Source organism: Alexandromys fortis, unplaced genomic scaffold (assembly GCF_014885135.2).
Source record: "Alexandromys fortis isolate MF-2015 unplaced genomic scaffold, M_Fortis_MF-2015_v1.1 scaffold_312, whole genome shotgun sequence".
Classification (NCBI taxonomy): domain Eukaryota; kingdom Metazoa; phylum Chordata; class Mammalia; order Rodentia; family Cricetidae; genus Alexandromys; species Alexandromys fortis.
This window is the reverse complement of record NW_026068184.1, coordinates 61,954-73,599: the sequence shown is the minus strand read 5'-3', so window position 1 is coordinate 73,599 and position 11,646 is coordinate 61,954. Positions and strand designations below refer to the sequence as shown.

The 11,646-nt window shown below is 50.7% G+C and overlaps 1 protein-coding gene and 1 non-coding gene across 3 annotated transcripts; both read left to right on the top strand.

Moving 5' to 3' along the window:
* The first annotated feature begins 10 nt into the window (after window positions 1-10).
* Bud23 (BUD23 rRNA methyltransferase and ribosome maturation factor) lies at window positions 11-10,207 on the top strand. 2 transcript variants are annotated; one of them, XM_050129286.1, is made up of 12 exons: window positions 11-164; window positions 255-292; window positions 2,685-2,780; window positions 2,873-2,955; window positions 3,170-3,266; window positions 4,660-4,756; window positions 5,552-5,602; window positions 6,314-6,399; window positions 6,818-6,863; window positions 7,112-7,170; window positions 9,304-9,393; window positions 9,515-10,207. In XM_050129286.1, exons 1-12 carry the CDS (start codon window positions 117-119, stop codon window positions 9,567-9,569), a joined length of 846 nt encoding a protein of 281 aa, XP_049985243.1. In that variant the 5' UTR covers window positions 11-116; the 3' UTR covers window positions 9,570-10,207. The 2 variants fall into 2 exon arrangements, with proteins under 2 accessions (XP_049985243.1, XP_049985244.1); XM_050129287.1 differs by lacking the exons at window positions 11-164; window positions 255-292 and adding an exon at window positions 317-429.
* LOC126492746 (small Cajal body-specific RNA 20) lies at window positions 8,773-8,904 on the top strand. Its single transcript, XR_007589671.1, has one exon. It is a non-coding gene; the product is annotated as a small Cajal body-specific RNA 20 (non-coding RNA).
* Window positions 10,208-11,646: the final 1,439 nt, after the last annotated feature.

Genomic DNA, 11,646 nt, shown 5'->3' with positions numbered 1-11,646 from the left:
GCGGGGAACGTTTAGAGCGTGAGCTCTACGTGGTGGTGGGGTAGTCGCAGAGTTGATGACGTCAAACACTGCCGAGGTTTGCCGGCACCAGCGTGCTGCGGTACCCTAGAGTAGAGATGGCGTCTCGTAGCCGGAGACCCGAGCACAGCGGACCGCCAGAGCTGGTGAGACCTTGTCAGGACTTGGTCTTCTTCTAGCATGCCTGTTTTTGGGTTCTTCCCCTCATATCCCATGTGTCTTTCTCTTCCCAACAGTTTTATGACCAAAATGAAGCCCGGAAATACGTTCGCAAGTGAGGAGAACATGGTGTTGAATGGCATCGGGGGTCGGGATCGGCAAGTCGCCCTCATTATGGGTGTCGCTTGGAAAGCATCTAGAATTTGGGAGTGGGGGAGATGAGGGACCTGAGTAAATGCAGTTCTGCCACCGGTAAAGTGAATTTTAAACCGTCGAACTCTTGGAGGGATCTTGATACCTTGGTTCTATTGTGGATGTTTTCGTCTCTAGTTTACACTAGGTCGTTTGACAATGTGTGGTTATTTATTTGTTTGTTTTTGGCTTTTTCGAGACAGGGTTTCTCTAGCTTTGGAGCCTGCCCTGGAGCTAGCTCTTGTAGACCAGGCTGGCCTTGAACTCACAGAGATTCACCCGTCTCTGCCTCCCGTGTGCTGTGATTAAAGGCGTGAGCCACCACCGCCCGGCAGACAAAGTGTTTTAAACACGTGGTAAAGTAGGCATAGTTAGAGGATATCTGTAGGCATATTGTCTTGTGTGCTCTGTCATTGAGCCACACCCTCAGCCCCTCACTAGGGGATTCTAGGCAGTTTTACCATTGAGCCACACCCCCAGAAAGGAATGAATACTGTTAGGAGGGAGGCCATAACTCATTATGGGTTTCTTGTGATTCTTATTTAAATGCATGATTGCACTAAATTATCATGGCAGCCATAGATAGAAACATCGTCTGAATACTCTACAGGATAGTTTATTTGGTTTTGTTTGTTTGAAACATGGCCTCCCCTAGCCCAGGGTATTCTTGAACTTCCTGTGTATCAGAGGTGACAGAATTCCTGACCCTACTGTCTCCACCGTCCAAGTGCGGAAATTGCAGACATGGTCCAGCATGTGTGGCTCTATGGGAACTATTGTGTGTGATTATTTACCTTTATTTTGGACAGACCAGATAGATGTAGAACTATTCTGTTGAATATAGCAGTCAGTAGCTAGCTAGTAAAATTCTTTAACTCTGGGGGCTGGAGAGATGGCTCAGTGGTTAAGAGCATTGCCTGCTCTTCCAAAGGTCCTGAGTTCAATTCCCAGCAACCACATGGTGGCTCACAACCATCTGTAAGGAGGTCTGGCGCCCTCTTCTGGTCTTCAGGCATTCAGACAGAATATTGTATACGTAATAAATAAATAAATAAATAAATTCTTTAACTCTGAATGACAATGTGGAGAAGTGAAAAAAAAAGACACAACTCACTTTTTTTGCTGATTCCATATTGAAATAATTCTTTGAGTATATAAAACATATATAACATAATTACAATAGGGTATTTGTTCTATTTTTGTTAGTTGTTTATTTTTCTTTGAGATATGTTCACATTATGACCCAGATTGGCCTCACTTGAAGTGACCCTCCTGCTTCAGCCTTCTGCATGCTGAGATTATAGGCATGTACAATCATGTCCTGTTCTTCTGTTTACTGTTTCCCTCCCTCCCCCACCTTCCTTTTGAGACAGAGTCTCACTATAGCCCTGACTGCCCTTGAACTCACAGAGGTGTGCTTGCTCAGGTTCTGGTTCAGTGGAGGTGTGCATCACCACACCTGGTTTTTGTTTTCAGGTAGTGGGGGTAGGATGTGTGGCCTGGCATACACTTTTTACTACCAAGGCGAATCATTTTGTTTTTTTGGCGGTACAGGGCTTTGAATTTAGGGCCTCTTGTGAGTTGACAAGTGCTCCACCCCCAAGACACATGTCACACATGCCTAACACTTGTGCATTGTTGGTCCGTGCAGACAGGAGTAGATATAGCAGATGACTCTCGGAGAGAACGCATCCCTAGGGAATGAGCATCCAAACCAGCACAGGTGTAGAGAGTCATTGACTGCTCATCTGCTGAGTGACTTGCTCTACTCCTGTCAGCCTTGCAGCTGGTACACTTAACAATCTGTACACGATAAAATGGCATGTACTGTATCAAATGGACTTTTGGGCTTACTTTGTTGATGCTGTTTTGAGGCAAGTCTTGCCCAGATTGAACTTAAACTCTTAGTAGGGGTTACTAACCAAGCTTCATGACTCAGTTTGATCCCTAGAACCTCCATGTTGGAAGAAAAGAACCAAATTGAACAAGTTGGCTTCTGACCTCCACATGCATCCAGACACACACACACTAAATGAAATAAATAAATTTTTGTTTTTGTTATTCAAGACAGGGTTTCTCTGTGTAGCCCTGACTGTCTTGGAACTAGCTCTTATAGACCAGGCTGGCCTTGAACTCAAGAGATCTGCTTGCCTCTGCCTCCCGAGTCCTGGTATTAAAGGTGTGCGCCACCACTGCCAGGCAAAATAAAAAAAATTTTTGTTTTTTTAAAACAAAATTGATTGTTTTTTTAAATTTTCCTAACTCTTTTGATCTAAGAGAAACTCTAACTACTCCTATGTTTTTCTGCTTCCCAGTTCACGGATGATTGACATCCAGACCAAGATGACTGAGAGGGCACTGGAGCTCCTCTGTCTGCCAGAGGGTCAGCCTTCTTATCTGTTGGACATTGGGTGAGGTCCTGGGGCCCCAGGTCTCATTGCCTGGGTGGGGTGGAGGGTCTTCACTATTTAGCTCTGTGACCCCTGTGGGTTATTTCCTACAGCTGCGGTACTGGACTGAGTGGAGACTATATCTCAGAGGAGGGGCACTATTGGGTGGGCATTGACATCAGCTCTGCCATGTTGGGTAAGTTAGCTCTGTCTGTACCAATGTGACTATCCTCTTGAGTATGGAACAGCTAAATTGGATTTCTGGTTGAGATCAGGTCTTGCCATATAGCCCAGACCAGTCCCCAACGTGGGATGCTCCTGCCTCAGCCTCCCTGTTGCTGAGATCACAGGCCCGCCCACCACACCTGTCTGCAGCAACAGTACCAATACTTTTCCTTGCTCCCGTGTAGATGCTGCCTTAGACCGAGACACAGAGGGAGACCTGCTGCTAGGGGACATGGGCCAAGGAGTCCCTTTCCGACCAGGTTCTTTTGATGGCTGCATCAGGTGAGGGTCTTCACTTCCTAGTTGTAATTTCGTACACCAGTGTTTCCTAAACACAGCTGCATAGCAGGCATATGTGATATTTAAAATTTTACATGTTCTGGGCCTGTGAGCTGGCTCTGATTACAGGTGCTTGTTACCAGGCCTGACAAACCTGTTTGGTACAGAAAACACATGGTGGAGAGAATAAAGGTTCTTGAAGATTATTGTCTCCCTTCTGTGCATCAGCCAGGATGCGTGTGCAGTGAATGTAATTAAATAAATGTACATCTTCTAAGATTCTGAGATTTATAAGGTCAAAGGCTACTAAAAAATTGTTGTGTGTATGCACATCTTGTGTATGTGGGAACAAGCAGGTGGAGGCAAGGGAGCATCCTTAGATACCGGTCCTCAGACTCTGCTTTTTGTTTCAAACAAGCTCTCTTTGTGGACCATTGTCACACAGACCAGATTAGCTGCCCAGTGAGCTTCCAGCATCTGCCTGGCTCTGCTTCTGATTCCCCCATTACTGGGATTATAAACACACTGACCTATAATTAATTATTTTCCCAGGCGGTGGTGGCGTACCCCTTTAATCCCAGCACTTTGGAGGCAGAGGCAGGTGGATCTCTGAGTTCAAGGCCAACCTGGTCTACAGAGTGAGTTCCAGGGTGTCCAGGACTACATATAGAGAGAGACCCTGTCTTGAAAAACTAAAGTTTTTAAAAATTTATTTTTTGGGCATGTTGACCTGTGTGTGTGTGTGTGTGTGTGTGTGTGTGTGTTTCACATGTGTGCCTTGTCCCTGGCTAGAGGACAGTGTTCAGTTCCCTGGAACTGGAGATGGCTGTGAGCTGCTGTGTGGGTGCTGGGAACTGACAAGCAGTCAGTGCTTCTAACTGCTGAGCCATCTCTCCAGCCCCTGGACTTTAATAACGAGCTTTGGAACATTAAAATTGCTGTTAAAAATATGAAATGTCGCTGCCCATGTTGTCATCCCAGCAGTGAGGAGGTGTGGGCCAGAGTGAGATTGAGATCAGGGGACAGGTGGGGGAGGGTACAAGCCTTGGTAGCTGCAGCAGAACACGGAAAAGGCAGATGAACGGCTGGATGTAAGTGCTTGCTGTCCAGTGGGTTTCCTCTGAGGGTCGGTGGAGAGTGGAGGGGTAGGTGGGCAGTAACGGCCTGGGCTCCTGGACGTGTACACACAGACGTTGGTTGAGAGAGCATTTTCCTGGAATAACTGAAGGAAGTGAGTGCTGCCCCCAGTTGGTTCTGTGTTGCAAGGAAGTGACCAAGAGTGGACTGGCCTGCAGGACAGGAGCTGTGTGCAGCAGAGTATGGTGGATAATGGCAGATTCCTCAAGAGTCACTGGCGAGGGCGTCGGCCCTCCTGACTGGGTCCCTTCCTTTTCAGCATCTCAGCTGTTCAGTGGCTCTGCAATGCAAACAAGAAGTCAGACGTCCCTGCCAGGCGACTGTACCACTTCTTCTCTTCTCTGTACTCTGCCCTCGTGAGTATAGCTCCCCTCCTCGTGGTTCTGTCTGTCTGTCATTCTCCTGCCTCGGAAGTTCAAGGATGAAGTTGAGGTCATGATGGGAAAGCTGTTGAGAAAGGACACATAGCCTGTCAAGACTCAGTTGGGCGTGGTGGTATAGACCTGGAATCCTAACACTTGGAGGAGGCAGAGACTGGAGAGTTGGGAGCTCAAAATCAGCCTTGGCTACATAGGAAATTCAAAGTCAGCCAGAGATGCCTCAAAAATGCAAAAGGAAAAAGGGTCCAAGTGCAAAGGGCGGACATCTGACTAAACCCAGCAGCATCGCAGTCAACATCTGAGGCAGTTGAGCGAGGGCAGTGACGTCATGTCCAGCACACAGGATGCCCATGTCCTCTGCACTTCCCTGCACTGTCACCTTCTTTTTAATTTAAAAAAGAAATTCATGGCAGGTGTTGTGGTGCACACCTTCAATCCCAACACTTACTGTGTAATTCTTGTTTCTTGTCCTTTTTCCTTTGAGACCGGGACTTACTATGTAAACTATGCTGGGGGTGAGCAAGTAGTGATCCTCCTGCCTCTGCCTCCTAAAGGCTTAGGTTACAGGCATGCGCCATGTTTTCCTTTGTCACTTGCCACAGCTATAAGTTAAATGCCTGCCTTACCAGAGAGTGCCCCGTTCAGGAGTCGTGTTCATGATGGCGTTCTGAGCCTTGTGACGGGAGCTCTGTAAATGTTTAGTAAGTGAAGTGCACCGTGGCCATCATCCCACAAGCGCTTACATGGTCATGACATTTCTGCTGCTCACAGGTCCGTGGGGCCCGAGCTGTCCTGCAGCTGTACCCTGAGAACTCGGAGCAGGTGAGCCGCTATCTAGATCTGCCGGGAGCGGGGTGTGGACCAGCCTTCTCCATTCAACTGCCTTCTTGCCATGGTAGAACAAGGAACTCTGGCGGCCCGGTGGAAAAGAGGGAAGGAGCACCCTAGTGATGGCACAGTGACCCCAGATGGCTCTCTGAGAGGGGGTGTGGCCGTAGGGGAGGCTGGTGCGTTGTTGACAGATGAGATGGCGGGAGGCTGGGGATGTGGCTTAGTAGTCGAGCACTCATCTAGTATCCATGAGGACCTGGCCTCCATCCCCAGCACAGAGAGAGAAAAATGGAAACAGATAAGGCGGTGTCCCAGAGTGTGCTGTGATACAGCGCATCTCCATAACCCATGGCTAGAGGACCTCAGCAGTTCTGCTTTCTGTGGCAGGAGTTAGGGCTTAGAATGACAGTGAGCTGCAGGTCCCTGACATGTAATAGAGCCGAGTCTGGTTTCCTGAGGGTAGGGAGATGGGTCCCTGGACCAGAACATGGGAACGAGCTGAACCGCTTTGTGCTGACACTCTCCTCAGGATGGGGCTACAGAGACTGGTTACGGCCCCCACTTTATGCCTTGGTGGCTTTGGAGGCCTCTGAGTCAGAAAGGCCTAGCTAGACTGTGCTTTAGATTCTGACCAATGAGGGCTGAGGACCTCTGTCTGTCCCTCCCACCCCTCCATCTGCTCCCTTGCCCCTCTCTCCTCAGCTGGAGCTGATCACAACCCAGGCCACGAGGGCAGGCTTCACCGGCGGCGTGGTGGTGGACTTCCCCAACAGTGCCAAAGCAAAGAAGTAAGTGGCCGGGGCAGGGGCTTAGCTGGTGAAGTGCTTGCTGCGCATGCGTGAGGGGCTGAGCTCCCATTTCCAGCACCTGTTTAAAAGGCTGGGTGTGGTGTGCTTGCTCTTAATTCCAACGAGGCACTGGGGAGATGGAGACAGGCAGATTCCTGGATGGTGAGCTCTAGTACAGTGAGAGACGCTGTCAAACATGAGGTGGAGAGTGTCTTGGGGAGTGACAGCTGAGCTTGACCTCGGTATACACATACACAGTGAGTGCTGGGCCGAGCGCTGTCTACACAGCTGGGGCCCTTGCAGGCTACTGAGTAAACAAAGGGATGCTGGGTAGGAGGACAGGGCACAGAAAATGCAGGGCTTGTCTCTTCTGCTCGGCCTTGTGAGCCAGGCTTCACGTTGCTCTGCCTTGTTTCAGGTTCTACCTCTGTCTGTTTTCTGGGCCTTCCACCTCCCTGCCAAAGGTAAGGGTCTTGGGCTCCCAGGCTGCCTTCTACTACCAGCGCAAGAGCATGCTGGGAGGGCTTCAGTGGTCAGGGTTCCCCAATCCCTTGCACAGAGCTCAACTGAGACCTCTGCAGGTCCTGGGACGGACCACCAACCCCTGTAGCCTGACTTTTAGGCCTGCTGGGGTTACTCAGGCCTGAATGCACACGTGTCTTGTCTTGCGGCAGAGAGCGCCAGGGCGACTCAGAAGCTTTGTCTCCTACAGGGGCTGACTGAAAGTCAGGATGCAGACCAGGCCACCGAGTCTGCCTTCACCAGTGAAAGGTAAGGTGTGAGGGGCCTAGGTGCGGGACCCAGGAAGGGCTCGGGCATTTTCCTCTGCTTTCACCTGAGTCAGGTTAGACCCAGCTGCAGTGCCAAAGTGATGTCACAACCAGATGTGCCTCCTCCTCAGGCTGGATACTGGGGCAGCCACAGTGCCTTAGCTTCCTGTGTGAGCCTGCACAGCCCCTTCACACACTTGGCAGGGCGTTCCTGTGACATTCCCCCACTTCTCGGCCTCCCCCAGCCACTTTAGCTACAGCCTGGACCCCAGGCTTCCCAGGCTCCCGCATCCTCGGCTCTACCCTCTAGAGTTTTCCTATCCACACACAGCTCACAGTTGGGAACAGATGCCCAGGCTGTTCAACACGGCCCAGCTAACATAGAGCACACACATATCACCAACCAACACCAGCGTGAGGGCGAGGGACCCTAGGTGCTGGAGGAGTTGGATGCCTGGTACTTCCTCAGCAAAGCCAAGTAGAAACATCTAGAAGAGTCTCAATGGGGAACGAGCAGGGGAGCTAAGAGGAGTGGGCAAGGATCAGGGGCCAGGCTTACGCGCAAGCTCCTGCTCTCAGCCAGCTCACCTGCTTTTTGTTTCTGTCACTGTGAGAAGAAGCAGGTTTCCACATGGCGTCACTTCCCTGCCCATCACTCCTGGCCCCCGTGCTCACTTGCCCTTTCTTTTCACCCACCTCGATGGCTTTCTCTTGCCTTTCTTAGTGGCTCGCATCTTGTTCCTGTAGCAGGCTCCCTTGGACCAGCCCCCAAATCATGACACGGAGGCTTATTGGTTCTGAGTGCTTGGCCTTCCCTTAGGCTTGTTTCTAGGTAGCTTCTTTAACTTAACCCATTTCTGTTGATCTGTGTGCTGCCCCGAAGCTTGCTTACCTCATCCACACACTGTCCATCCTGCTTTCCTGCTTCCTCTGTGGCTGGCTGACCCCTGGCTGACCAGGCCCCCTTTTCTCTCTCCCTGCCAGCCCTGCCTAGCCCTTCTCTGCCTAGCTATTTGCCAGTCAGCTTTTTATTAGACCAATCAGGTGCCTTAGGCAGGCAAAGTGAAACAGCAACACATCTTTAAACAAATGCAGCAGGAACAGATGTAACACATCTTAGTAAAACAAATATTATGCAACACAAACATAATACAAACAAATATAACACATCATTACTGAAAACAATATTCTATTCCATAGCATGTTCCCGTTTGCACTGCCTTCGCAGTGTTCTGTGTGTTCCGTATGACCTTTGGATCCCCTGCATTTGCAGTAACCTCTGACTGCACCTGGCCCCTGACTTCCAGGAGCAACATGGATGCTCCTCCTTTCCTTCCCTTTTGGCCTCATGTGGCCTGCCCGTTTCCTAGTGGCATGGGTTGCTGCACATAGCCCAGCCCCTGCTACAAATGCTGAGTAGCTCTTGGAGCTCTGCTCTGCCTCTGCTAGAGGAAGGTTTGACATGGCTCCTGTCTGCACCCAGGGGCCACAGATCATACTGAAGCAGCCAGCAGCTCTCCCTCAAGCTAGGCTGAATCACTTCATCCCGGCAGCCAATGGGATTGTGGCTATGGGTTGGTGCGCAGACTCCCTTTCTTCCTTGGGCCTTTTGTCCATTGGGCTGTGGGGAACACATTCCTCCTCAGCCAGGGCTGGAGGCCAAGATGATCTGTGAGAGGCTTCGTTGTCTGGACTGCCATGAGCGGGCAGCCTTGTTTTCCGGCCTCAGACATTGACAGAAGCTAGGGTGGGGTGGGGGGTGAGGTTGAATGACACTGGCTTCTGCTAGGCACACTGAGCCCCATCCCAGACAGGGACCTTAAGTGGCAGCATTGGACTGTGCAGGTTCCATGGGTTTCCTTGGACACAACCAGGTTACTTTTTTTTTTTTTTTTTGAGTTCCTCCTTCCTGGAGTCACCTTATAGATAAGGTGTGTTCCAGACACAAGGCCATCTGCCTAATGATACTTTGTAGGGACAAGGACTTTGCCCCACAGCTCTGCTAAACCAGAGGTTCTGGTCCTGTTACAGCGGTGTCCAGAGTGGAGGTGATAGATGGGAAGAGGGGGCTTCAGAGCTAACACTCCCCTCCCTGTGACAGCTTAGGCACCCTCTCACTTCTGTCCCTGCCTAGGGCTCCACACAAGAAGGCACGGCGGGACCTGGTGAAGAAGAGCCGCGAGTGGGTCCTAGAGAAGAAGGAGCGGCGCAGGCGCCAGGGCAAGTGAGTACCAGCTGGGGGTGGGCGGCAGGCAGGGAGGGGGAGGCCGTGCCCACCAAAACATAGCCTGCGTTTGTGGTCACAGAGCTCTTCCTTCTCCTGAGTCTGTTCTGTCTGTCTGCAGGGAGGTCAGACCTGACACCCAGTACACAGGCCGCAAGCGCAAGCCCCGTTTCTGAGGGCGCTTAATCTAATCAAGGGGAGTCTGGCCACCCACACCTGCATCCAGTCCTACAGATGGCGCTGGCCACCCACACCTGCATCCAGTCCTGCAGATGGCGCTGGCCACCCACACCTGCATCCAGTCCTGCAGATGGCGCTGGCCACCCACACCTGCATCCAGTCCTGCAGATGGCGCTGGCCACCCACACCTGCATCCAGTCCTGCAGATGGCGCTGGCCACCCACACCTGCATCCAGTCCTGCAGATGGCGCTGGCCACCCACACCTGCATCCAGTCCTACAGGTGACCCAGGCCACCCACTCTGCTCAGAGGTTGGGAGCTGTCCAATCCAGGACCTGCCTCTGAGGAATTTTCTAGATTGAACTGTTTACCTCAGCAGCTAGCAACATAGTATTTTAGAAAAGTTGCGAATTTCTCAAAATATTTTTTCACTAAAAGTGTTCCAGGGATTTGGGTTTGGCAGCCCAGATCATGTAATTCCAACACCCTTCTTGGAGGCTGAGGCATCAAGATGGAAAGTTCCAGGCCAGTCTGGGCTACACAGCAAAAACCTGTTTTAAAAAAACAAAGTGAAAAAAAATTTTCTAAGAATGTTTTATTTTGTCCTAAATACATTAATTTAGTTTCTAAGTAACTGGTGGCTCTATATTAACCTGTGTCTCGGGTTCCTGTTAGGGACCACTGCATGGCTCCTAGCCAGGAGCTGGATTTAAAAACCTGGAATGGACAGAAGCTTTCTTCCATCTTGGGAGGGGCACAGATGGGTTCCTTGAATCAGGACTCATTTCTCATGTCAATACCATGCAAGGTTGGGAATGGGGTTCGGGTACTTGAGGTATCCACTGCCTCAAGTCTCTGCCAAGTCCCTTGTCTCACATGGGAGGTGACCTCAGGCTGTTGGGACAGTCGCAAGTGGTCAGAAGCACAGGTCCTGCTCTAGGTGTGGTGTCCGCCAGGCTAAGGACATTTGATACATATGTATCTCCCTCGGAGGTGGCGACTACACCTAGATATGGCACAGCAGGAAGGCATTGAACAGGGAAGGAGAGGGGCCTAAGAGCCTTAACCCCTAGAGTTGCATCTCTTAGGGACCAGATCCAGGACTTTGGCCCTGTGGGTACAGTTCTTGCCATGTGAAGGAGGAGTTCAGATTCAGGAACCCAGGTAAAGCCGGATGCAGTAATGCTGCTAGTTAGGCAGAAGTCGGTGAAACTCGTGGGTGAGCTATACATAGTAAAGAAAAGATCCTGCTTTGCACTGACAGAAGGTGAGGACCAAAGCCCAAAGTTATCCTTTGATCTCACACATGCACGCACACTCAGGCACCATGTGTACTTTTCTTTTTAGGGGCTAGAGAAATGGCCCAGTGGTTAAAAGCATGTACTTCTCTTCCAGAGGTCCTGAGTTTGGTTTCTACCACCCACATAACCAGCTATAATCCCAGCACCAGGGGATCCAACGCCCTCTTCTGGCCTCCACAGGCACCTGCACTCACACGACAGACACACATAAACAGTCAGGCATGGTGGTGCTCCCTTTCAATCCCAGCACTCGGCAAGCTGACTTCTGACTTCGGAATTTGAAGTCAGCCTGATCTACCTAGTAAGTTCCAGAACAGTAAGAGCTACATAGTGAGACCCTGCCTTAAACAAAATTTAAATATCTGGGAGTTGGAGAGATGGCTTGGCAGTTAAGAGCATTGGTTGTCTGGGCAGAGAAACTGGAATTGGTTCTCAGCACCCATGTGGCAGCTAACAACCATCCATACGTCCAGTTGCAGGGATCCAACCCACTCTTCTGAGCTCTTCTGGCTCCAGGCACACATGCTGGCAAAACATTCATACCTCTGATGGGTGAAGGTGGCTCTCCCCTAGGTAAGGGTGGGGTTCTGGGGTGGTCTCAGAAAAGCCCAGATGTTCCCCACTGTACATCCAGAAGCAGCTGAAGGCCTGCGTAGTGCGGGAAAGTTGGGAATCCTCCATCTCTGAGCCCCTTCCCCTTTAATACCCACATGGTTGATCTCGTACCCACTACACTGCAAATGGGGAAAAAAAGTTCCAAGCAGAGGCTCAC